Source organism: Cetorhinus maximus, chromosome 3 (genome assembly GCF_964194155.1).
Source record: "Cetorhinus maximus chromosome 3, sCetMax3.hap1.1, whole genome shotgun sequence".
NCBI classification, from domain to species: domain Eukaryota; kingdom Metazoa; phylum Chordata; class Chondrichthyes; order Lamniformes; family Cetorhinidae; genus Cetorhinus; species Cetorhinus maximus.
Genome location: NC_135881.1, coordinates 92,576,524 through 92,601,926, shown reverse-complemented (window position 1 = coordinate 92,601,926; position 25,403 = coordinate 92,576,524). Strand labels below are relative to the sequence as shown.

The window sequence follows — 25,403 nt, the reverse complement described above, 5'->3', positions numbered from 1 at the left end:
TCCGCTGACAAGGGTGGTACTGTTGTTGTCTGGCGCATTGACCTCTACCTCGCGGAGGCTGAGCGTCAACTCGCAGACACTTCCTCCTACCTCTCCCTGGACCATGACCCCACCACAGAACATCAAGCCATTGTTTCCAGGACTGTCACTGACCTCATCTCCTCTGGAGATCTTCCTCCCACAGCTTCCAACTTGATAGTCGCCCAACCTCGGACGGCCCGCTTCTACCTCCTACCCAAAATCCACAAACAGAACTGTCCTGGCAGACCGATCGTGTCAGCCTGTTCCTGCCCCACGGAACTCATTTCTCGTTATCTTGACTCCCTTCTCTCTCCCCTTGTCCAGTCCCTTCCCACCTACATCCGTGATTCCTCTGACACCTTACGTCACATCAACAATTTCCAGTTCCCTGGCCCCAACCGCTTCCTCTTCACCATGGATGTCCAATCCCTCTACACCTCCATCCCCCACCAGGATGGTCTGAGGGCCCTTAGCTTCTTCCTTGAACAGAGGCCCCAACAATCCCCATCCACCACTACTCTCCTCCATCTGGCTGAACTTGTTCTCACACTGAACAATTTCTCCTTTAACTCCTCTCACTTCCTCCAAATAAAAGGTGTGGCTATGGGTACCCGCATGGGCCCCAGCTATGCCTGTCTCTTTATGGGGTATGTGGAACATTCCTTGTTCCAGTCCTACTCCGGCCCCCTCCCACAACTCTTTCTCCGGTACATCGATGATTACTTCGGTGCTGCTTCATGCTCTCGTCGGGACCTGGAAAAATGTATTAATTTTGCTTCCAATCTCCACCCCTCCATCATTTTCACATGGTCCATCTCTGACACTTCTCTTCCCTTCCTTGACCTCTCTGTCTCAATTTCTGATGATAGACTGTCCACCAATATCCATTACAAGCCTACCGACTCCCACAGCTACCTCGACTACAGCTCCTCACACCCCGCTTCCTGTAAAGACTCCATCCCATTCTCTCAGTTCCTTCGCCTCCGTCGCATCTGTTCTGATGACGCTACCTTCAAAAACAGCTCCTCTGACATGTCCTCCTTCTTCCTTAACCGAGGTTTTCCATCCACGGTCGTTGACAGGGCCCTCAACCGTGTCCGGCCCATATCCCGCGCATCCTCCCTCACGCCTTCTCCTCCTTCCCAGAAACATGATAGGGTCCCCCTTGTCCTCACTTATCACCCCACCAGCCTCCGCATTCAAAGGATCATCCTCCGCCATTTCCGCCAACTCCAGCATGATGCCACCACCAAACACATCTTCCCTTCACCCCCCCTGACGGCATTCCGTAGGGACCGTTCCCTCCGGGACACCCTGGTCTACTCCTCCATCACCCTCTACTCCTCAACCTCCACTTATGGCACCTCCCCATGCCCACGCAGAAGATGCAACACCTGCCCCTTCACTTCCTCTCTCCTCACCGTCCAAGGGCCCAAACACTCCTTTCAAGTGAAGCAGCATTTCACTTGCATTTCCCCTAACTTAGTCTACTGCATTCGTTGCTCCCAATGCGGTCTCCTCTACATTGGAGAGACCAAACGCAAACTGGGCGACCGTTTTGCAGAACACCTGCGGTCTGTCCGCAAGAAAGACCCAAACCTCCCTGTCGCTTGCCATTTTAACACTCCACCCTGTTCCCTTGCCCACATGTCTGTCCTTGGCTTGCTGCATTGTTCCAGTGAAGCCCAACGCAAACTGGAGGAACAGCACCTCATCTTCCGACTAGGCACTTTACAGCCTTCCGGGCTGAATATTGAATTCAACAACTTTAGATCTTAAACTCCCCCTCCCCCCATCCCCACCCCGTTTCTCCCCCCCCCCACTTTTTTCAATAATTTATATAGATTCTTCTTTCCCCACCTATTTCCATTATTTTTAAATCTAAAACTAAAACCTTGTTAGTCTTTTCCACCCCACCCCCACTAGAGCTGTACTTTGAGTGTCCTGTCTTCCATTCTTAATTAGCACTTTTTTTAGACAAATATCACCACCTTCAACACCTCTTTGATCCTTTTGTCTGTGACATCTTTTGATTATCTGCTCCTATCATTGCTTGCTTTTCTCCACAATCACCACACCCTCAACTTCTCTCTCCCCCCGCCCCCCCACCTTAAACCAGCTTATATTTCTCCTTTCTCCTAACTATGCTTCAGTTCTGCCGAAGGGTCGTGAAGGCTCGAAACGTTAAGTGATTTCTTCTCCACCGATGCTGCCAGACCTGCTGAGTTTTTCCAGGTAATTCTGTTTTTGTTAAGGTATCTATTCAAGCCATTTAAAATAAGCTGCTGGAAGATGCTCAAGTCTGGGCTAGGTAGTACTGTCCTTATTTTCTTTTTGTGCCTATCCCCACAGTCCATCTGAGAGCAGGTTCTTTGGGGTGCAGGAAATCAAACAAAGAAACAAAACTTAAGGCACAGAAGTCATTCAGTCCATCATGTCTATAGCAGCTGATAAAAATGCTCCAGCCTGATCCCACTTTCCAGCTCGTTGTAGGCCTGTATGCTACAACACTTCAAGGGCAGCTATAAGTATTTTTTAAATGCAATGAGAGTTCCAGATCCCACCCACCTCTGATTGAAAGAAATTCTCAACTCTCCTCCAATACTTTAAATTCATGACCCTAGGTTACTGACCTCTCTGTTAAGGGAAATAGATCCATTTTATCCACTCTATTTAGGCCCCATAATTTTATCCACATCCATTCCAAAGGAAACAACCCCAACCTATCCAATCTTAACTCATAGCTAAAATGCTCCATTCCTGGCAACATCCTTGTAATTCTGCTCTGTACCCTATATTTTTCAATCACATCCTTCCTATATTGTTGGGACTAGAACTATTAGAGTTTCATAGAGTTCCAGCGAAACATCCCTGCTTTTGTATATAAAGGTTTCTGTATGCACTGTTAATTACATTATTTACTTGGCCTGCTACACCATTCACTTACCCTTCACAAAGGCATTACCTCACATTTCATTGGATTAAATGCAAATTGCCACCTTTCTGCCCATCTGACAGCTTTCACTATAAATCTCACGACCAATTTTTGTATGGATAGCCTCTTTTTTAAATTCATTTATGGAATGTGAGCATCAATGACCAGACCAGCATTTATTGCCCATCCCTAACTGCCTTTAAGAAGGCTGTGGTGAGCTGCTGCCTTGAACTGCTGCAGTCCATGTGGTGTATGTACACCCACGCTGCTGTTAGGGAGAGTTCCAGGACTTTGACCGAGCGACAGTGAAAGATTAGCGATCTATTTCCAAGTCAGGATGGTGAGTGGCCTAGAGGGGAACTTCCAGGTGGTGGTGTTCCCATTTGTCTGTTGCCCTTGTCCTTCTAGATGGTAGTGGTCATGGGTTTGGAAGGTGCTTTCTAAGGTGGCTTGGTGAGCTCCTGTAGTGCATCTTGTAGATGGTACACACTGCTGCTGCTGTGCATCAGTGGTGGAGGGCGAGAATGTTTGTGGATTGGATGCCAATCAAGCGGTCCGCTTTGACTTGGATGGTGTCAAGCATCTTGAGTGTTGTGGGAGCTGCACTCATCCAGGCAAGTGGAGAGTATTCCATCACACTCCTGACTTTTGCCTTGTAGATTGTAGAAAGGCTTTGGGGAGTCAGGCGACGAGCTACTTGCCACAGGAGTCCTTGCCTCTGACCTGCTCTTGTAGCTACAGTATTTATATGCCTAGTCCAGTTCAGTTTCTGGTCAATGGTAACCCCAGGATGTTGATAGTGGGAGATTCAGCAATGGTAATGCCATTGAATATCATGGGCCGATGGTTAGATTCTCTCTTGTTGGAGATGGTCATTGCCTGGCATTTGTGTGGCACGAATGTTACTTGTCAGCCCAAGTCTGGATATTGTCCAGGTCTTGCTGCATTTGGACATGGACTGCTTCTGTATCTGAAGAGTCACGAATGTTGCTAAACATTATTAATAGCACAATAATTAAGAATCACAGAGAACATCCCCAGTTCTGACCTTATGATGGAAGGAAGGTCATTAATGAAGCAGCTAAAGATGGTTGAGCCTAGGACACTACCCTGAGGAACTCCTGCTGTGATGTCCTGCAACTGTGACAATTGACCTCCAACAACCACAACCATTTCCCTTTCTGCAAGGTATGACTCCAACCAGTGGAGTTTTCCCTGATTCCCATTGATTCCAGTTTTGCTAGGGCTCCTTGATGCCACACACAGTCAAATGCTGCCTTGATGTCAAGGGCAGTCACTCTCACCTTACCTCGGGAGTTCTGCTCTTATGTCCATGTTTGAACCAAGGCTGTTTTGAGGTCAGGAGCTGAGTGGCCCTGGCGGAACCCAAACTGAGCGTCAGAAGCAGGTTATTGCTAAGCAAGTGCCGCTTGATAGCACTGTTGCTGATCCCTTCCATCACTTTACTGATGATCACAAGTAAACTGATGGGATGGATTGGGTAATTGGCCAAGTTGGATTTGTCCTGCTTTTTGTGTGCAGGACAAACTTGGCAATTTTCCACAAAGCCTGGTAGATACCAGTGTTGTAGCTATACTGGAACAGCTTGGCTAGGGGGCGTAGCAAGTTCTGGAGCACAAGTCTTCAGTACTATTGCCAGAATATTGTCAGGGCTCATAGTTTTTGCAGCAACCAGTGCCTTCATCCATTTCTTGATATCACGTGGAGTGAATCGAATTGGCTGAAGACTGATGTCTGTGATGCTGGGGACCTTGGGATGAGGCCGAGATGGATCATCCACTCGGCACTTCTGGCTGAAGATTGTTGCAAATTTTTCAGCCTTATCTTTTGCACTGATGTGCTGAGCTCCTCCATCATTGACGATGGGGATATTTGTGGAGTCCCCTCTAGTGAGTTGTTTAATTGTCCACCACCATTCACGACTGGATATGGCAAAACTGCAGTGCTTAGATCTCATCCGTTAGCGTGGAATCGCTTAGCTCTGTCTATCGCTTGCTGCTTATGCTGTTTGGCATGCAAGTAGTCCTGTGTTATAGTTTCACCAGGTTGACATCTCATTTTTAGGTATGCCTAGTGCTGCTCCTGGCATGCTCTCCTGCACTCTTCATTGAATCAGGATTGATCCCCTGGCTTGGTGGTAATGGTAGAGTGGGGGATATGCTGGGCCATGAGGTTACAGATTGTGGTCGAGTACAATTCTGCTGCTGAAGGCCCACAGTACCTCATGGATGCCCAGTTGAGTTGCTAGATATGTTCGAAATATATCCCATTTAGCACGGCGGTATTATAGATTCTTTACAGGGCAAGAGGCCATTTGTCCCATTGAGTGTGCACTGGCTCTCTGAAAGAGCATTCCACCTGGTCCCACTCCCCTGCCTTATCCCTGTAAGCTTGCACATTATTTCTTTTCAGGTTGCAATCAATTCCCAATTTGAATACCTAGATCAAACCTGCCTTTACCATCCTTTCAGCAAGTTTGTTCCAGACTCCCATCACCCTCTGGATGAAAAAAAAATTCTTCTCATCACATTTACTCATTTTTCCAATTATTTTGTATCTGTGCCCTCTAGTTCTTGATGCTCTCCTGAGTGGAAACAGTTTCTCGCTATTTACCCTGTCCATTCCCCTCAGGATCTTGAATACCCCTATCAAGTCTCCTCTCAGCCTTCTTTTTTCCAAGGAAAACAGTCTCAACCTCTCCAATCTATCCTCATAGCTACAGTTGTTTATCCCTGGGATCATTCTTGTGAACCTCCTCTGTATTCTCTCACACCCTTCCTCAAGTATGGCACCCAGAACTGGATGCAATACTCCAGATGAGGCCTAACTAGTGTCTTAGACAAGTTCAACATGACCTCCTTACCCTTGTACTCAATGTCCCTATTAATAAAGCTTAAGATACTATATGCTTTATTAACTGCTCCCTCAACATGCCCTGCCATCTTCAATGACCTATGTACATATCTACCGAGGCCCCTCTGTTCCTGCACCTCCTTTAGAGGCTCTCCTTTCGAATCATCTGCAAACTTTGAAATCAGGCCCTGCACACCACAGTCTAGGTCATTCATATATATCAGGAAGAGCAAGGGTCCCAACACTGGCCCCTGGGGAACTCCACTACAAACCTTACTCCAATCTGAAAAACAATCATTTATCACTACTCTGTTTCCTGTCACTGAGCCAATTTCTTATCCAAGTGCCTACTTTCCCTTATATTCCATGACCTAGAATTTTGCTCACAAGTCTGTTGTGTGGCACTGTATCAAATGCCTTTTGAAAATCTATATACATCACATCAACAGCGTTTCCCCTATCAACCTTCTCCATTACCTCCTCAAAAAACTCCAGCAAGTTAGTTAAACAGATTTTCTCTTAATTATCCTGCACTTGTCTAAGTGACTATTGATTTTATTCTGAACTGAAGTTTCCCTGCCACTGAGGTCAAACTGACTGGGCCGTAGTTCCTCGCACCTCTTTTTGAACAAGGGTGTAACATTTGCAATTCTCCAGTCCTCACCTCCCCTGTGTCTAAGGAAGACTGGAAGATTATCACTAGTGCAACTTCCCACAGTACCATTGGATGCATCTCATCTGGTTTTGGTACCTTATCTATTTTAAGTAAAGAAAGCCTTTCTAACAGGTCCTCCTCAACTGTAAATTCTTCTAGTGTACCAGTCACCCCCTCTCTCACTTCGGCCTAGGTAGCATCTTCTTCCTTTCTAAAGACAGTTGCAAAATACTCGATCAATACCTCCCCTATTTCTCCATCTCCACATGCAAGTCCCCGTTTTTGTACCTAATCGGCCCTAATCTTTCTTTTACCACCTTTTTATTATTTACATGTTTATAGAAGACCTTGGATTCCCTTTTATGTTAGCTGCCAGCCTCTTTTCATGCTCTCTCCTTGCTTTTCTTATTAGTTTCTTCATTTCCCCTCTGGTCCTTTCACATTCAGCCTGATTCTCCATTGTATTTTCTACCTGATATCTGTCGTATGCACACTTTTCGTCTTCACCTCTATCTCTCTCATAATCCAGGGCGTCTAAATTTATTTGCCCTACCTTTCCCCTTCAAGGCAATATACCTTGGCATTGCCTGCAATACTTTTTCTTTGAAGGTGGCCCATTGTTCAGCTACCATCTTTTCTGCCAACATTTGATTCCAATTCCCTCAACTCAGATGCATTCTCATCCCATCGTAACTGGCTTTCCCCCAATTAATTATCCCTGTTCTGGATTGTGCCCTGTCCTTTTCCATGACCAACATAAACCTTATGATTCAATGATCACTGTCCCCTAGAGGCTCTCCCACTGATATATGGTCCACTTGGGCCAACTTATTCCCAGAACCAGGTCCAAAAGTGCATGTCCTCTCATTGGACCAGAAACATACTGCTGCAGAAAATTACCTTGAACACATTCCAGGAACTCTTGCCCCTCTTTATTATTCCTATCTCAGTCTTTATTTGGATAACTGAAGTCCCCCATTATGATTACTCTATAATTCTTGCAACTCTCTGTAATTTCTTTGCAAATTTGTTTCTCCACATCCCTTCCACTAATTGGTGGAATATATACTACACCAATCAATGTTATTGCACCTTTTTCATTCCTTATCTCTAGCCAGAGAGATTCCACCCTTGACCCCTCTGGAACATCCTCTCTCTCCGGCAGTGTAATGCCATCTTTAATCAACATTGCCACTCTCCGCTGCACCCCACCCCCCCCACCCCTTTCTTCCTTTCCTGTCTCTCCTAAACACCTTGTATCCAGGAATATGTAATGCCCATCCTACCTTTGAGCCAGGTCTCTGTTGTGGCAATAATATCATCATTCCATTTGTCAACCTGTGCCTGTAGTTCACCAATCTTATTAACCATACTCCTTGCATTCACATACATGCATATTAGCCCTAATTTAGGCTTTTTACTTTCCCCCTTATTCTGACACCATTTAATAACTTACTATTGCCTACTCTAATTCTATAAAACTCTCCCAAGTATTCCATCTATCTTGATACGACTCTCTGATATATCCTCATTATCAGTTGATACTTGTCTATTTCCCACTGCCAGTTTTTCTCCTCTCCACTCTGAATTTCCCCTCAGGTTCCCATTCCCCAGCCAATCTAGTTTAAACCCTCCCCAACAGCAGGAGTAAACCTCCCCTCAAGGACATCAGTCCCAGTCCTGTTAAGGTGTAACCTGTTCTTCTTCTGTAGATCCCACCTGCCCCAGAACTTGTCCCAATGCCTCAGAAATCTAAAGCCCTCCCTCCTACTCCATTTCTCCAGCCATGTGTTGGACTGTTCAATCTTCTTATTCTTATGCTCACTAGCACGTGGCACTGGGAGTAATCCTGAGATTACTGTTCTTGAGGTCCTGCTTTTTAATCCCTTCCTAACTCCCTAAAATTTGCTTTCAGGACCTCATCCTTTTTCCTACATATGTCATTGGTCCCAATGTGGACCACGACCTCTGGCTGCTCATCCTCCCCCAAAAGAATGTCCTGAAGCCGCTCTGTGACATCCTTGACCCTGGCACCTGGGAGCCAACATACCATCCTGGAGTCACATCTACTGCCACAGAAATGACCATCTGCTCACGTGTGGAATCGCCTACTACTATAGAATTTCCACTCTTCCTCCTCTCCTCCTGTGCAGCTGAGCCACTGGTGGTGACACGAACTTCGCTCTTACTAATGTCCTCTGAGGAACCATCTTGCTCCCCAGTATCCAAAATGGAAAAGCAGTTAAAGAGCGAAATAGCCTCAGGGGATTCCTGCACTACACCAGAGTATCTAAGAGAAACAGGCAGGATCACCCATTCCCCCTCTTCCTGTGTACTTCTTAGCTGTGGTGTGACCACCTCTCTAAATGTGCTATCCACATAATCCTCAGCCTTGTGGATGCACCATGGTGACTCCAGCTGCTGCTCAAGCTCTGCAACTGGGAGCTCAATTTTCTGCAGCTGGTGACACTTCCTGCTGGCGTAGTCATCGAGGACACTTTGTGCCTGCATGACTTCCAACATTCTGCAGTATGCACGTTCCACATGGCCGAGCTGCAATGATGCACCTTAAACTTTATATAAAGCGTTTACTACAGTATTTATTTAATAATTTATTTTAAATATTTTCTTAATCAATTTAGAATAATTCTTATTTATACTACAATCTACTGTGCTTATTAAATGCTAGTACCACCCACAAATTCAAAAATCTTTTCCTTAATTACACAGGTATGTGTTTTAGGACTCGCGCTGTTTTCAATCTCCCAACTGCTTCTCCACTTCCGGTGTTATCAATCTCCCGACTGCCTCTCCACTCGCGCTGTTTTCAATCTCCCGACTACCTCTCCACTCGTGCTGTTTTCAATCTCCCGACTGTCTCTCCACTCGCGCTGTTTTCAATCTCCCGACTGCCTCTCCACTCGCGCTGTTTTCAATCTCCCGACTACCTCTCCACTCGTGCTGTTTTCAATCTCCCGACTGTCTCTCCACTCGCGCTGTTTTCAATCTCCCGACTGCCTCTCCACTCGCGCTGTTTTCAATCTCCCGACTACCTCTCCACTCGTGCTGTTTTCAATCTCCTGACTGTCTCTCCACTCGCGCTGTTTTCAGATTCCCGACTACCTCTCCACTCGCTCTGTTTTCAATCTCCCGACTACCTTTCCACTCGCGCTGTTTTCAGATTCCTGACTGCCTCTCCACTCGCGCTGTTTTCAGATTCCCGACTGTCTCTCCACTCGCGCTGTTTTCAATCTCCCGACTACCTCTCCACTCGCGCTGTTTTCAGATTCCCTACTGTCTCTCCACTCGCGCTGTTTTCAATCTCCCGACTGTCTCTCCACTCGCGCTGTTTTCAATCTCCGAACTGTCTCTCCACTCGCGCTGTTTTCAATCTCCCGACTGTCTCTCCACTCGCGCTGTTTTCCAACACCCGACTACCTCGCCACTCGCGCTGTTTTCAGATTCCCGACTGCCTCTTCACTCGCGCTGTTTTCAATCTCCCGACTGCCTTTCCACTCGCGCTGTTTTCAGATTCCCGACTACCTCTCCACTCACGCTGTTTTCAATCTCCCGACTGCCTCTCCACTCGCGCTGTTTTCTATCTCCAACTGCCTCTCCACATAAAACGATGGAGGGTATCCTCAATGTGACTTAACTCCACCAGGACTGTGTGGTGGTCACTCCTACTGATACTGTCATAGACAAATGCATCTGCGGCAGGCAGGTTGGTGAGGATGAGGTCAAGCATATTTTTCTCTCTTGTTGGTTCTCTCACCACCTGCTGCGGACCCAGTCTAACAGCTATGTCCTTTAGTACTTGGCTAACTCGATTAGTAGTGGTGCTACTGAGCCACTCTTGATGATGGACACTGAAGTCCCCCACCCCGAGTACATTCTGCGCCCTTGCCACCCTCGGAGCTTCCTCTAAGTGGTGTTCAACATGAAGGAGCACTGATTAATCAGTTGAGGGGGAACAGTACGTGGTAATCAGCAGGAGGTTCCCTTGCCCATATTTGACCTGATGCAATGAGACATAATGTGGTAAGGAGTCTATGTTGAGGACTCCCAGAGCAACTCCCTCCCACTGTGCCGCCACCTCTGTTGGGTCTGTCCTGCTGGTGGGACAGGGCATACCCAGGGCTGGTGTTGGTGTCTGGGACATTATCTGTAAGATTTGATTCCGTGAGGATGACTATGTCAGGCTGTTGCTTGACTAGCCTGTGGGACAGCTCTCCCAATTTTGGCACTAGCCCCCAGATGTTAGTAAGGAAGATTGTCAACAGGGTGCAATTTGCTGCTGTCGTTTCCAGTGCCTAGGTCGATGTGCCGGGTGATCCATCCAGTTTCATTTTTAGCAATTTGATACAACTGAGTGATTTGCTGGGGCGTTTCAGAGGACAGTTAAGAGTCAACCACATTGCTGTGGGTCTGGAGTCACGTGTAGGCCAGACCAGGTAGGGACAGCAGATTTCCTTCCCTAATTCGCATTAGTGAACCAGATATGTTTTTTTTCTGACAATCAGCAATGTTTTTTTATGGTCATTAGATTATAATCCCAGATTTTTATTGTGTTCAAATTCCTCCACCATCTGCCATGGTGCGGTTCAAACCCTGGGTCTCTGCAAAACCACTGGCACTGTTTTCAGATTCCTGACCGCCTCCCCTGCCTCCGCCTCTTTTGCTTTGCTTACCAGCCAGGCTGTTCAGCTGGGCATGGTGATTAATCCACTTTCTAAAGGTGCAAAATCCTTTAATATTTCCTCTCTCACTACATTTATATACCTTAGGAACATAGTTGTTCTCAACCCTCACAACCTCCTCTTTGAAAACCTCCCCCTGCTCTGAAACCAAATTACCTTCAAATACTTGTCGCTAGTTCACGTTCGCCAAACTACATCTCATCCTGGTAAAACTGGCCATTCCCCAACTCAACACTTTCACCCTTTTCCATAACTGCTAAACTCAACTGAATTATGATCCTTCCCAACAAAATGCTTTCCCACTTATACTGCTTCCCCCTGTTCAGCTTCATTTCCTAAAACTAAATACAGAATTCTCCCTTCTCTTGTTTAGTTTGCTAGGTACTGGCAAAAAAAAAATCTCCTGAATGCACTTCAAAATTTCTGTACCCTCTCTACCTTTTACATGTTCAATCTTACTGTGCAATCTTTATGGTTTATGTTGATGAAAGGTTAACTAAGACAATCTAATTTTTTTCGAGATGTTGCATCTTCTGTTATTTCTGATCTCAATGCCTTAGGGCGATGAAGCAGTGCATTCATCCATAAGGCTATGCAATTACAAGAAAATTATATCAAATCGTTTTTTGTTGGCTGAAGTCCATTACCAAGTGTGATCTAAAGGGTTTCTCTGGGTTTGTACCAATGACCAATAAATCTGAGGGCTCCTCATTGTCTGGAGAAAGCACCATACTGATGACATTTGACTATAGCAAGGATAGAGGGCCTTAATTAAACAGTTTGCTAGAAGTGGATTCCACAATCTATTTTCTAGTTAATGACAGGTGTGCGTGTATACTTCCCAAAAGCTGCATTAAGTAAAAGGAGGGGGGAATGGCAATGTTCTTGGAGAAGTTAGTGCCTTACTTTGGAGTAGCTATTCAAAGACTGTTGAATAGGGTACAGTTTGAGGCACACAGTGTTCCGCAGCACAGTTGTGATATTTATGCTCTAGCAGGGGACCCTGGTGAATCCTTGTCAGTACCTGTGAGTTTTAAGGTGGTTCTTCTTGCTGTTGCACTATGTTTACTGGAAGCCCATGTTATAATCTGAAAGGAAGTACCTGGAATTTGCTCTTGTGAGAATGTAGAATAGGATTCCAGACATTTTTCAGGATGTGGGCCACATTTGTTGCTGCTCCCTGGTTGCATAGGTTGGGGGAGTTGGACCATTTCCTTGAACTGCTGCAACTGTTGTGCTGATGGGGGTTTCTACAATGGTGTCAGGTAGGGAACTCCAGAATATTGACAAAGACGATGAAGGAATAACAACATAAAGCAAAGTCAAGATGGCGTGTTACCTGGTGATTTTGTTCCTACAATCTCACCCCTCTTGTGCTTCTCCATAGTGAAGTTTGCAGTGCTGGGAGATGCTGTTGAATAAAGCTTAGTGAACTACTACAGCATATATTTTGTAGATAGTACATACACACTACAGCCATAGAGTTCCAGTGATGGAGATAGATTCAATATACACTAATGGTAGGGACACTCATTAGGTGGAATTCTTCGCCTAGGATTATATGGAGTTTGAGTATTTTTGCAGTGACATGTCTCAAAGGTGAATTGGTGAGTATTCTATTTCACTTCTGACTCATGCCTTGTAGATAATTGAGAGACATTGCCATGTTCCAGAAACTATGATGAAAGCAAAATGCTGCGGATGCTGGAAATCTGAAACAAAAACAGAAAATGCTGGAAAAACTCAGCAGGTCTGGCAGCACCTGAGGAGAGAGAAACAGAGTTAACGTTTTGAGTCTGTATGACCCTTCATCAAAGCAGGGGAATTAAGTGTGATCTCTGTGGAGTTGAAACATGACCAAGGTGGCATGCTTGGGGGATGATAAAATTTTCAAGCAAAGCGAATTGTCCTTGGCAGATTGTAACTCAACATTAGAATCTGCTGGGTCGACAATAAGACAGGAGCATGTTAATAACTGATTACCCAGTTTAGCTCATTACTGGAACTGATTATTGAGGGCAGGGGTTCTTTCCGGACAACTACTTAATTCAATGCCCTAATGTGTAAGCTGAGAAAAGTGAGCGCCTTACTAGCACTTCGTGAAATTAAATGTGTAGTAAAATATATTTATTTATTTTATGTAAATATTGAGTTTGTCAGTTTGCAACAACTTCAAAATGGGATCTAGTCAAGTTAACTGTGATTTAAATCTCACTAGTGTACCTGAAATATATGGTTAAATTATACACTGGCCACAATGCAAACTGAACTGCAAATTGCTTCAGCCAGAACAGTTGATAGGAGAGACAGCTTTTAAAATGATGTAAATATTTATGTTTGCTACGAAAAAGTAATTCTTAAACTATTTTGTTATGGGTCATTGTGATTTAGCACTCTGAGAGCTGATAGACGTTATTTTTAAATTCTGAGGGTCCAAATCTTCATATCTAAAATGCCAAAGCCCAGAGAAACACCCAGCTTGATTTTCTGGTTTGTTTTTGTTGCAGATCTTACTGAATATATCAGGAGTTCTACATTTATTATAAATAACAGTTACATTTTTGGTTCTTTTGATTATATAGAGCTGAGTTTGTTGCTGTTGTTTACTAACACCAAGCATTCCAGAAGGCGAATAAAGCAGCTGTCTCACTTAACTAGCAACCAAGGTGTAAATTGCATTAGGGCAAGTTATAAACATATATGAAGCAGTGGGAGCCATGTGCAGCAGCGTAATTATATACCATCACAATCAGTAATCTTGTAATTCAAAAGACATCTCACTCCTCCATCATATCAAGCTAGAAAGCCAAGTAACACCAAGCAGCATTAGGCATAACTTAGAATGAGGTACAAACATCAAGATGCTACAACAAAGACATGCTAACCACAGCTGAGGACAGTGGATGGGAGCGAAGCTCTGTAGTCATACCACATCCAGTTGAGATTTTTGGTGGACAATTATTAACTAAGGGGAAGTGAAGGCTACATATATTATCTCCATGCTCAAATTCAGGAGAATCCAGCACATGAGGGCAAGAGGCAAGGCTGAAGTGTCTGCAAACACCTTCAGCCAAAAGAACCGAGTGGAGAATTCTACTCGGCCGAATTCTATATGATTATTTTTTTCATTACTGGAGTGATTTAGCGATTAAGTTTAAAATTGACCTGAAATGAATGTCAGAGTTAAGGACATTAGAATTGTTTTATAATTTGATAGAGATAACATTGTGCACATTGAAGCTATATGCTCTTTGGGATGATTCAATTACACTCTAGTTTTCATCAAAGATGGAGGTCTTGTGGTGCAGTGGCTAGAGTCCCTGCCTCTGAGCCAGAAACTCGTGGTTCAAGTCCCGATCCAGGACTTGATGGCCAAGGAAGGTGCATTCATAACATGGCCAAACTTGTTGATCATCAACCTGTAAATCCTTCCAATATACCTATGGCAGGCAGTGAAAGCAGAAGAGTCTCCTAGTCAGCCATACTTGATACCGAGTGGCCCCTTCAAGCTATAGCCTCTGGTGACAGGCTAACGCCCTATTTCAGGAAAAGTTAGCTATGGAAACAGACATAAGCACATGTTTTGTTTGCCTCATTTGCCACTAGGCACAAGAAAGCCTTGAAGTCTAAGTTTCATCAAGAATGGGCGCCAATATGTGACATTTAAAAAATAAAATTCAATACAATTAATTATTAGAAGGCAGTTGAAACAAACAATCGGAGATCAGAGTGTAGCCAATATGCTGCATCACAAAGCGCTGGCAACATACAAGACAAGCAAAACCATGGTAATGGTTGTCATGGCTGGTACCTAGAGTGTAACAACCTTTATCAGGATCAGCTAGAAGCGGAAGTGAGTTCCTGACTGTTTCTGTTTATTTGCCTTTTGAAGTGAATTATCTGGTCATCCTTTTAAACCATTTTCATTCCGATGATTACAATAGGATATGATTAAAGTTCAATTCATTTCATATTTTCCTGATGGTGTCCTGAACGTCACAAACATTTCTGCTGCATAAATCTAACATTTTCATCGCAATTTTGAGGTCAATTTATGGGAATATGTTTTGAAAAATGGAAAATCTGGCACTGTTCTCAGGCTGTTTCTCCCTATTATTATGAGGTTATTATGTTTATTATGTTATTATGAGGTTATGGAAGTATTAATTAAAGCTCTTGCTTTCTCGTTTTAATAAATTTGAATTTTGATCTTTGTCACATTATTGTATGCACATAGGTGTAAGGAAAACCAATGCCAAGCCAAAGAAGGAGATATTAAGAGGTGACCTAAAGTTTGGCCAGAGGTGGGTTTTAAGGACAATTGTAAAGGAAGGGAGAGAGAGGAAAAACTGGAGAGGTTTAGGGGCATAATGCTCGAGAATGTTACTAGAGGCTGGACTCAAGTGCAGAGTGTTGAAGGGGATGAGGAGAACATAAGAACATGAGCAATAGGAACAGGAGTAGACAATTCAGCCCCTCAAGTCTGCTCCGTCATTCAATAAGATCACGGCTGATCTTCTTGTGTTTCAATTTCCACATTCTCATCTAACCCCGATAACCTTTAATTCCCTTGCCTAACAAGAATCTATCTACTTCTGCCTAAAAAATATTCAATGACCCCCACCTCCATCACCTTCTGAGGCAGAGAGTTCCAAAGTCGCACCACCCTCAGAGAAAGAACTTCTTCTCATCTAAAAGGGCGACCCCTAATTTTAAAACAGTGCCCCATAGTTCTGGACTCATCCACAAGAAGAAACATCCTTTTGACATCCACTTTGTCAAGGCCGTTCAGGATCTTGCATACTTCAATCAAATCACCCCTCACTCTTCTAAACTCCAGTGGAAACAAGACAGTCTGTCCAACTTTTCCTCATATGACAACCCATTCACTTCAGGTATCAATCTAGTAAACCTCCTTTGAACCACTTCCAATGCATTTACATCCTTCCTTAAATAAGGAGACCAAAACTGTACACAGCGTTCGAAGTACGGTCTCACCAATGCCCTGTATAACTGAAGCATAACGTTCTTACTTTTATGTTCAAACCCTCTTGTAATAAAGGATAGCATTCCATTAGCCTTCTTAATTACTTGCTGTACCTGCATTCTAACTTTATGTGATGTACTAGAACACCCAGATCCCTCTGCACCTCAGAATTATGCAGCCATTCTCCATTTAAGTAATACTCTGCTTTTTTGTTCTTCCTGCCAAAGTGAACAACTTCACATTTTCCCACATTAAACTCCATTTACCAGATCTTTGCCCACTCACTCAACCTATCTATATCCATCTGCAACCTCCTCATGTCCTCTTCACAACATACTTTCCTACCTATTTTTATGCCATCTGCAAATGTAGCTACCGTTCTTCACGCCCCTCATCTAAGTCATTGATGTTAATCATAAAAAGTTGAGGCCCCAGTACAGACCTCTGTGGGATGCCAGGATAGGGGAAGGATGTTTTAAAGCAGAGGAGGATATAGAGATATAAATGCTGAGGGCACAGAAACATTTAAAAATAACGTAGAGGAATTTTAAAATTGAAGCATTATGCACATTGTACCTGGTGTAGATTATCAAGGACAAGGGGGATGGATAAGCAGGTCTTGGAACAGGATAGGATGTGGGCAGCAGAGTTTTCAATGATATAAAAATGGAAACTGTTGGAAAACTCAGCAGGTCTGGCAGCATCTGTGGAGAAAGAAACAGAGTTAATGTTTCGAGTCCGTATGACTCTTCTTGGTGCCATGGGATCATTTACATCAACCTGAGAGGGCAGATGGGGCCTCAGTTTAACTCCTTATTTGAAAGACAGATTATGAGGATATGTCCTATAACCTAATTACTTCTCACTGCTATTCTCCCACTGGATAAAGTGAACTGCCGTTAAAGAACAGTAGCAAATTCATACCCACCACAAATTTTGCTGATCTGTTCCAAAGTGTAATGACTGAGAAAACAGAGCACTTTTATAGCATCTTTTACATCAAAAGATGTCCAAAGCTTCACACAGATGATCAAAATAGTGGGTTGTAAAGGACATAGGAACTACTCGACAAAAGAAGGCCAAGGTTCATGTAATTCACCTTCTACCATTCAGGTAGTCGCATAATATAACAATATTGCAGTCGTTGACAAATCATTGCAATCAATCTCTATAAATTAGTCAACAATAGACATGAACTGAGAGAAAACCCAGTGGTGAAATGTTTTGGGAACTATAGACCAAAGTCACCTGTTCCTCCCAAGCAGGGGTCAGCTTGGGCTGACAAGTAACATTCGTGCCACACAAGTGTCAGGCAATGACCATCTCCAACAAGAGAGAATTCAACCATAGCCCCTTGATGTTCAATGGCATTACTGTCACTGAATCTGCCACTATCAACATCCTGGAGGTTACCATTGACCAGAAACTGAAATGGGCTAGCCATATAAAAACTGTGGCTACAAGAGCAGGTCAGAGGCTAGGAATCGTGCAACGAGTAACCCACCTCCTGACTCCGCAAAGCCTGTCCACCATCTACAAGGCATAAGTCAGGAGTGTGATGGAATACTCCCCACTTGCCTGGATGAGTGCAGCTCCCACAACACTCAAGAAGCTTGACACCGTCCAGGACAAAGCAGCCCGCTTGATTGGCATCACATCCACAAACATTCACTCCCTTCACCACCGACACACAGTAGCAGCAGTGTGTATCATCTACAAGATGCACTACAGGAATTCACCAAGGCTCCTTCAACAGCACCTTCCAAACCCACAACCACTACCATCTAGAAGGACAAGGGCAGCAAACACATGGGAACACCACCACCTAGAGGTTCCCCTCCAAGTCACTCACCATCCTGACTTGGAAATATATCGCCGTTCCTTCACTGTCGCTGGGTTAAAATCCTGGAACTCCCTTTCTAACAGCACTATGGGTGTACCTACACCACATGGACTGCAGCGGTTCAAGAAGGCAGCTCACCACCACCTTTTCAGGGGCAACTAGGGATAGGCAATAAATGCTGACCCAGTCAGCGAAGCCCACATCCCATGAATGAATAAAAAAATAAAGAAAGCTCTTTGGTGGGCACTACTTGTGATGCATTGGTGTGTATACATTCTAGAACCTAACCTATATTAATGTCCTCTAGACCTTCTATACCAATCCAGCTGGACTGAAATATTAAAATTTGTTTGTGGGCTGTTGACAATGCTACATTTACACTGCATCCCTAGTTGCTATGAGGAACTAAGGAGACGTCAAGTTGAACTATGGCAATCCTTCTGGTGATGGTACTCCCGCAATGATGTAAGGTAAGAGATTCCAGAAATCTGACCTATTGTGGATGAAGAAACTGTGATTACATATTATAAGGAAAGTGCGTGACTGCAGAGTGGTGCTCAGAGATTATGGCGCTTCCATTGCCATTGGTGCTTTTGATGGGAGAAGTCACAGGGAGGTAGATGCTGTCAGAGTTAGCTTAGCAAGTCATTGCTGACTATCAGGGAGATAGTACTTCTACATAATGGTGTGTGAATGGGATAGAGATTGAGTCAAGTGGAAGAGGCGCCAATCAAACAGATTGCTCTTTTCTGGATAAGCGCCTTGAGTTTTGCTGCAGCATCCAGGTAAGTGATGAGTACTCCATAAAACTTCTGACTTGATTCTTTCAGATGGTAAAGAGGCTTTGAGGGATCAAGTGTTGAACATCTAGTCACAGCTTCTGCTCTTCTCCAATCCTTTCCTTTCATCGTTTTAAAACTTCAATCATAAATCATGGCAGAATAATACGGGGGGGGGGGGGGGAACAGCATGATCTCCGGAATCAAAGTTGGTATTGCTCCAAGCTAACCTGCCCTGCAGCCATAAAGCACCACGGGTCGGATTAACGAGGGCCAAGATTGGCCAGCAATTCCATCAGTCCTGGCAGGACCAGGAGTGGCCGCTGCCAGGACTGCTGAAGAAGACCAAGGTCCATGGATTCCCGGAGCAGGTAAGTCCCGGGTCTTGGGCCAGAAGGGTTTGGGTAGGTTAGGGAGAGGGGTGGGTGGGGGGCAGAGGACGGGGTGGGTTTAAAGGAGGAAGCAGGTAGGAAGGAAGGGGGTGTTCAACCTTATGGGGGGGCTGCCCCGTGATCAGCAAAGGGCAGCCCCCAAAGAGCGACGCCCTGTCCACCTTCTTTCCATCCCTTTAAATACGCAAGTGAAAAAAATTAGGCTGCCCTCTCCCATCCAGCTGCCTGTGGCAAACGTTTTATGGCATGGGCAGCATTTAACAGGATCAATTGGCTTGTTAACAAGCCTAATTGACCCTTGATTATTTACTTTGGGGGTGGGCGCCCACCCTATTTTACGTGCCCTCCCCACTGGAAACACGCCCACCCAATATTGTAAAATTCAGCCCCTACAGTTCTCAAAAAGTAAATAGGCTTAAATGTTGAAACATTTTCTTATAACTAATAGGCTTACGGCCAGGAAAATATCTGGCAGTCGTCTTCTACACCGTCGCTATAGCCTTAATCTTCTTTGCCATCTACAGTTTTCAATTCTGGGCACAATAGCAGAGCGGAGTTTTTCATCCAGAAATCTGTACTTACAATGAGTGTGCCTATTGAAGGTAGTCAAGTCAAGCATAGGCTGGGAGTGATTCGTAGAACTGAGGGATGTGCTGCATGCTGATCTGACTCTTTGAAATACACCTTTCACAGGGGCTCCAGCTGTGTAGTTCAAGGTAAGAAGTCATCCAATCAGAAAGCATGCCACTTACAAATTCCTGTAGCTTTCTCCATTCTCCCATTTCTTCAAAATCTGATCACAACATTTACTATGATGTTTTAATGGATCAAGGGACTTTGGATTTTTTAAATCATTAATTTTAACACCAAATTAAGGAAGGTTACACTGTGTCTTACTTTCCTAGAATTATATTTTATCAGCTTCTTGTGTTAATGGTAAGACAGCTAAAAGTGAATATTGTTAATATGGTACAACTAGTACTTAATTAAAAAGATGACAATGATGCTTTTTAAAAGTCTCCACTAATATATTTTATTTCTATCGCTAAACTGTTGATAGCAGTGAACAACTTTGATAGGGAAGCTGCTTGTTCAGTTCAGTTACAGAAAATCATTGAGCTGTGACAATTCTTCCTTGTACAATCAATAGAAATTATACAGTGACTCATAATTTAATAGAATGACAACGAAGTAATAAAGTTATTCATTTTTAAATAAAAGAAAAATACAGATTAAAATTACTGATTTATATGTTGAGTGCCATTTTTGAAATTATGAAGATAAACATCATTTTATGCAGTGTTTAAATTCAGTTTCAGATCCTTTTTTCATGCCAACAGCAGTTTTTTTTGCAAAATTCCCTGCCTTGTGTATAATAATGTTAAGATTAGTATTTGTGATGTTATTACTCTGCAGTTATTAAGATAAACAACTGTAAGTTATATAGCCAGTACATATCCCAAGTTTCTAAATGTTAAATACAGATTTCCAGAATGAACAATATACATAATACCAACTGAGAGTGGATAATAATAATATGGTAGTTGGGGGGAGCCCTGAAATCGGCAGCCCGCCCACCATTTTTAAATACCTCATTAATAAGTGTTTAGGCTTGTTTACAAGCCGATTGTCTGGAATAAGACATTGCCCACCCCATAATGCGGTGGTTGCACAGGAAACATGGTCGGTGGGAGATATGTTTCTTTTCATGAAATGTTGAAAAAGATATAAAAGCTGCAAGTTGGACTATGGCTGACCTTAGCAGAAGAATTTGCTGCTGAAATAAAAGCAAAATACTGTGGATGCTGGAAATCTGAAACAAACACAGAAAATGCTGGAAAAACTCAGCAGGTCTGACAGCATCTGTGGAGAGAGAAATAGAGTTGACGTTTCGAGTCCTTATGACCCTTCTTCAGAGCTGCTGAATTTGCTGAAGCTGGGAGACTTAGCTCGTGTTCTTAATTGTGTTTTTCATTACATTTCAACCTGCATTAGGGCATTTCTTCAGGAAAGGGCCAAAAAGGAAATGTTCCAATAACTTTTGAGCACTACAGCACATGTGTTGTACATCACTGTCCCCTATGGGAATTGCCCATTCTGTTGGAGGCACCTCCTCCATCGTGGAGGAGAGGAGGAGAAGGAGAAGGAGGGCTGCAGGCTAGGGATGAGTGCGCCATGAGGTACAGCAAGGTGGAAAACCTGCTGCAGAGCAAAGGGGCTGTGTAAGGGAGACAGCAACATCAGGCAGGCAGAGGTAGGCGAAGTCATTACCCTGCCAATTGAGTACATGGTCAGGATCTTTTACCTGCAGATATCAGAACAACAGTCCCTCCGAAGACTGCGTCTATCAAAGGAAGCAGTCACATTTACGTGTGACATGCTTTCTGGGGAGAAAGCCTCTAACCGCATGTGCGATCACCCGATGCCTGTGGCCTTAAAAATCACTGTGGCGTTGAATATTTTCACCTCCGGCTCATTCCAGGTAGCACGCGGAAACCTTAGCAGGATTACTCAGCCTGCAGCCCATCACTGCAAAAAGGTTTTCACGGATGCCATGTTTAGGTGTGCCCATCAGTACATCTTCTTCACCAGTGACAACATCAGTCAAGTGGAAAGACCAAAGGTTCAAGGGGTAATAGATTGCACCCACGTTGCAATAAAAGCTCCATCTGGACAGCCAGGGGCATTTGTAAACAGAAAAGGATATCACTTCATCAATGTCCTGATTGTGTGTGATCACAATCAAAGAATAATGCAGGTGTGTGTATGTTACTCAGGTAGCAGCTATGATGCATACATCCTTAGACACTCCCAGGTGCCAGGGATGTTCACCAGCTCGGAACCTTTGCTTGGCTGGATGCTCAGAGATAAAGGATACCGTCTAAAGAAGTGGCTGATGATACCAGTAAGGAATACCTCCTTACAGGAGGTATAATGATAGCCATGCACTGTCCAGGGCTATCTCTGCAATATGCACCTGTGAGAGTGTCACTTATGGTCACTGTCTGCTGTGTGTTGCACAATCTGACTCTCCAGACAGGGGAAGCCCTGGCAGAGGAGAATTTAATGGAGACAGCCCTGTCCTCTGACGATGAGTCTGATGAAGAGGAAGGTGAAGTGATGCCAGGCAGTTGTACAAGCTGCTCCGCGGGAGACTCTGAATGTCTGGGAGACACGAGATTCTTTTATCCAGAGAAGATTCCAATAGCAATGTATCTCCAGCTCAATAACACTTCCTTGGCCCTTGACACCTTCTCCTGTTATCTCCCTTGCGTAAGGACAACAGGAGTCCCCAAATAATGTTGAGCAGAGGGACCAACATGAACACAAGCTCCCGTAACAGCAGCTAATATATCCAATTCAAATCCATCACATCACACACAGATAATGCACAAATGCAGCTGGAGCATCATGTGAAACGAAAACTTTACTTATGTTCACAAGAAATCAAAACAATGTCCAAATGTCATAAATAAGAAAAGCAGCCATGTGCACCCAATTGCGACTAGTGTGGGGTTTTCTTGATTCTTTTCTGGGTGCTGCAGCGCGGTGCTCCCCCCTCGCTGCCAGCTGTGCTGGAGACAGGCTGGCTTTTATGCCCCCTTGTCTGGGATGACTTTGGCAGCCTAAGGCTGTGAGGGCCCTAGTCTGGTTGGAGTCTCCTGCACAGTGGCAAGTGGCACATCTGTTGTAGCGGCACTCGGAGGCATCTGTGCCAATGGCAGAGAGATGAAGGATAGGCTGCTCCCATCAGAAATGCTATGAGAGATGCCCCTGATGGCATCAGTAGCTGCTCATCCGCTGTTGTGAGGTCTATTTGGCCCTCCCTGCTTTCCTGAGACCTGTACCTGAATGTGACTTCAGGCTGCTCGAATGCTCTCTCCTGTCTGCCTCTGTGGCACGAGCTCAGAGACAAGGTGATGGAATGCAGGACAGCATGCTTACCCAGTATACCATCTGTGTGCTGCTGGTTTCCGCCCTCCATGACAGTTGCCAGTCTGTCAATGGAGAAAGCCATGCATTCTGTTGAGTGGGTGATCACAGCGCTCAGGGCCTGGATGGACTCCTCCAATGTCCGTGCCAGTGTACAAATGCCTCCGGAATTTCTGCCACATCTCTACGTACTACGCACTAGATGTCCAGCATCTGCCGCCTGATGGATGACTCCAGAGGCTCATAATCAGCCAGGGACTCAGCATCTGGGTCGCCTTCAGCACTCCCCTGACTGCCAGAGGCCTGCTCCATGTCAGTCTCAGACAGCTGGTCTTGCGGCTGTGATGTGCTCTCACAAGTGTGTGGTTCTCTTACAGCCAAGTCACACATACCCACCGAGGTGTGTATATCTAGGCTGGTGCTAGTTGCAGAGCATGGATGTGACGCTGCACCCTCTGAGGTTTCCTCTTCCTCTTCAGAGGATATCAATACTCCTGGGGGCAAATGGCTGCAGCTGCCGATGTTGCGCCTATCGGGGAAACAAAAAGGAGAATTAGGAGCATTAGCTGGGCCCAACCATCTTCAGCTACTTTATCAATGACTTTCCTTCCATCATAAGGTCAGAACTGGGTATATTCACTGATGTTTGCAAAATGTTCAGCACCATTCGCGACTACTCAAATACTGAAGCAGTACATGTTCAAATGCAGTGAGACTTGGAACAATATTCAGGCTTGGGCTGACAAGCTCGATATCATCCAGGACAAAGCAGCCCGCTTGATTGGCACCCTATCCACAAACATCTATTGCCTCCACCACCAATGCACAGTGGCAGCAGTGTGTACCATCTACAAGATGCACCGCAGGAATTCACCAAGGTTCCTTAGACAGCACCTTCCAAACCACGACCGCTACTATCTAGAAGACAAGGGCAGCAGATACTTGGGAACGCCACCACCTGGAAGTTCCCCTCCAATTCACTCACCATCCTGACTTGGAAGTATATAGCCGTTCCTTCACTGATACTGGGTCACAATCCTGGAACTCCCTCCCTAACAGCACTGTGGGTGTACCTACACTACATGGTCTGCAGTGGTTCAAGAAGGCAGCTCACCACCACGTTCTCAAGGGCAATGAGGGATGGGCAATAAATACTGGCCTAGCCAGTACACCCAGATCATGAATGAATAAAAAAAAAATCATCATTTGAGGTGAGTTTGCAGACATGCTTCCTCAAAGCCCACACTGAAACCAATGGGAGATGGTAGCAAATAAAGAGGGAAATTTTAATGATGATGCTGTGCTACAATCATGCCTTCAAATGTGCGGCCAGTAGGTACTTTGTCAGGGGCCAACATTTCTCAATGCTGTTTGCAAACTAACAGGTGTTGCATTTCAGCACCCCCTCCCCCCCACCCCCCATAACTCCAGTTGCTCTGCAGAGTGGCATGCCTGTGTCATTCCACCTTGGACAACACAATCCCATAATTGACCCACGTCACACCCTTCAATATATGTCCAACTCCATAATGGTAACACACTCTTGCAAATCTCAAGAAATCATTTAGCGTTTTTTGGCAGTGTAACCAGTGAACGATGCCAAGGCTGTTGATGTCTACTGCGATCTCCGTCGAGGCTGCTTTTGTCTGGCTAGGAGGTTTCCACTTGCCGTCAGTGGGCATGAGGACCTCCAGCCTATCACTTACAGCCTGGAGGAGGACACGCAGGGAGTCATCGTCAAACTTCGGGGCCATTGTTGGTCTGGCGCCAATCCCAGCTCTTGGCTCCATTCTCTCTGTCATCTGTGGAGAGACAAAGAGTTAAATGGCTGATTTTGAATATTTTTATAAACACTTGCTATTCATAAGGAGAATGGGTCATCTGCATTCAAATGTTTTTTCTTCCCTGGCAAAGATTCTGGGTGCTTCAAACCCAGCAGAATAGCCATCCATGTTTAAAACCAAGCTCTTGCCTCCTGCACTATATTTTAAATTCTTCCTCAAACAACTTCAGCCTCCAAATGATTAGTTCTTGTGCAGCTGCCGTAGTCCCGTACCAGGGGTGCCTTTAAATGGGTGGCCATGACCAACTTCCAGTTCATGGCCTGCCCCTCTCCGTCCCCAGATGTCCCGCCATTTGAATGCTGATTGGGTGCTACCCACCTTTTCTTGCATGTAGGCTGGTTTCCTGCCAGGCAGTTGTTAACTGGCTGCTACATGCATTATTGTACGCCTTTCAAAGGCAGGAGTCAGCAATCCACGCTCTTCTGGGTCAGACTTCCTCC

At 44.8% G+C, this 25,403-nt stretch overlaps 1 protein-coding gene across 16 annotated transcripts in view; it reads right to left on the bottom strand.

Moving 5' to 3' along the window:
• Positions 1 to 25,403, bottom strand: part of invs (inversin) — a 400,143-nt gene that overhangs the window by 5,706 nt on the left and 369,034 nt on the right. For 14 of the 16 annotated variants that reach the window (XM_078538692.1, XM_078538689.1, XM_078538695.1 and 11 more), the window contains one exon: positions 19,769 to 19,888. The exons of the other annotated variants lie outside the window; for them this stretch is intronic. In XM_078538692.1, coding sequence (XP_078394818.1) covers positions 19,769 to 19,888 — 120 coding nt within the window. Of the gene's footprint in view, positions 1 to 19,768; positions 19,889 to 25,403 lie in introns of those variants that run through there. 16 annotated transcript variants of the gene reach the window in all.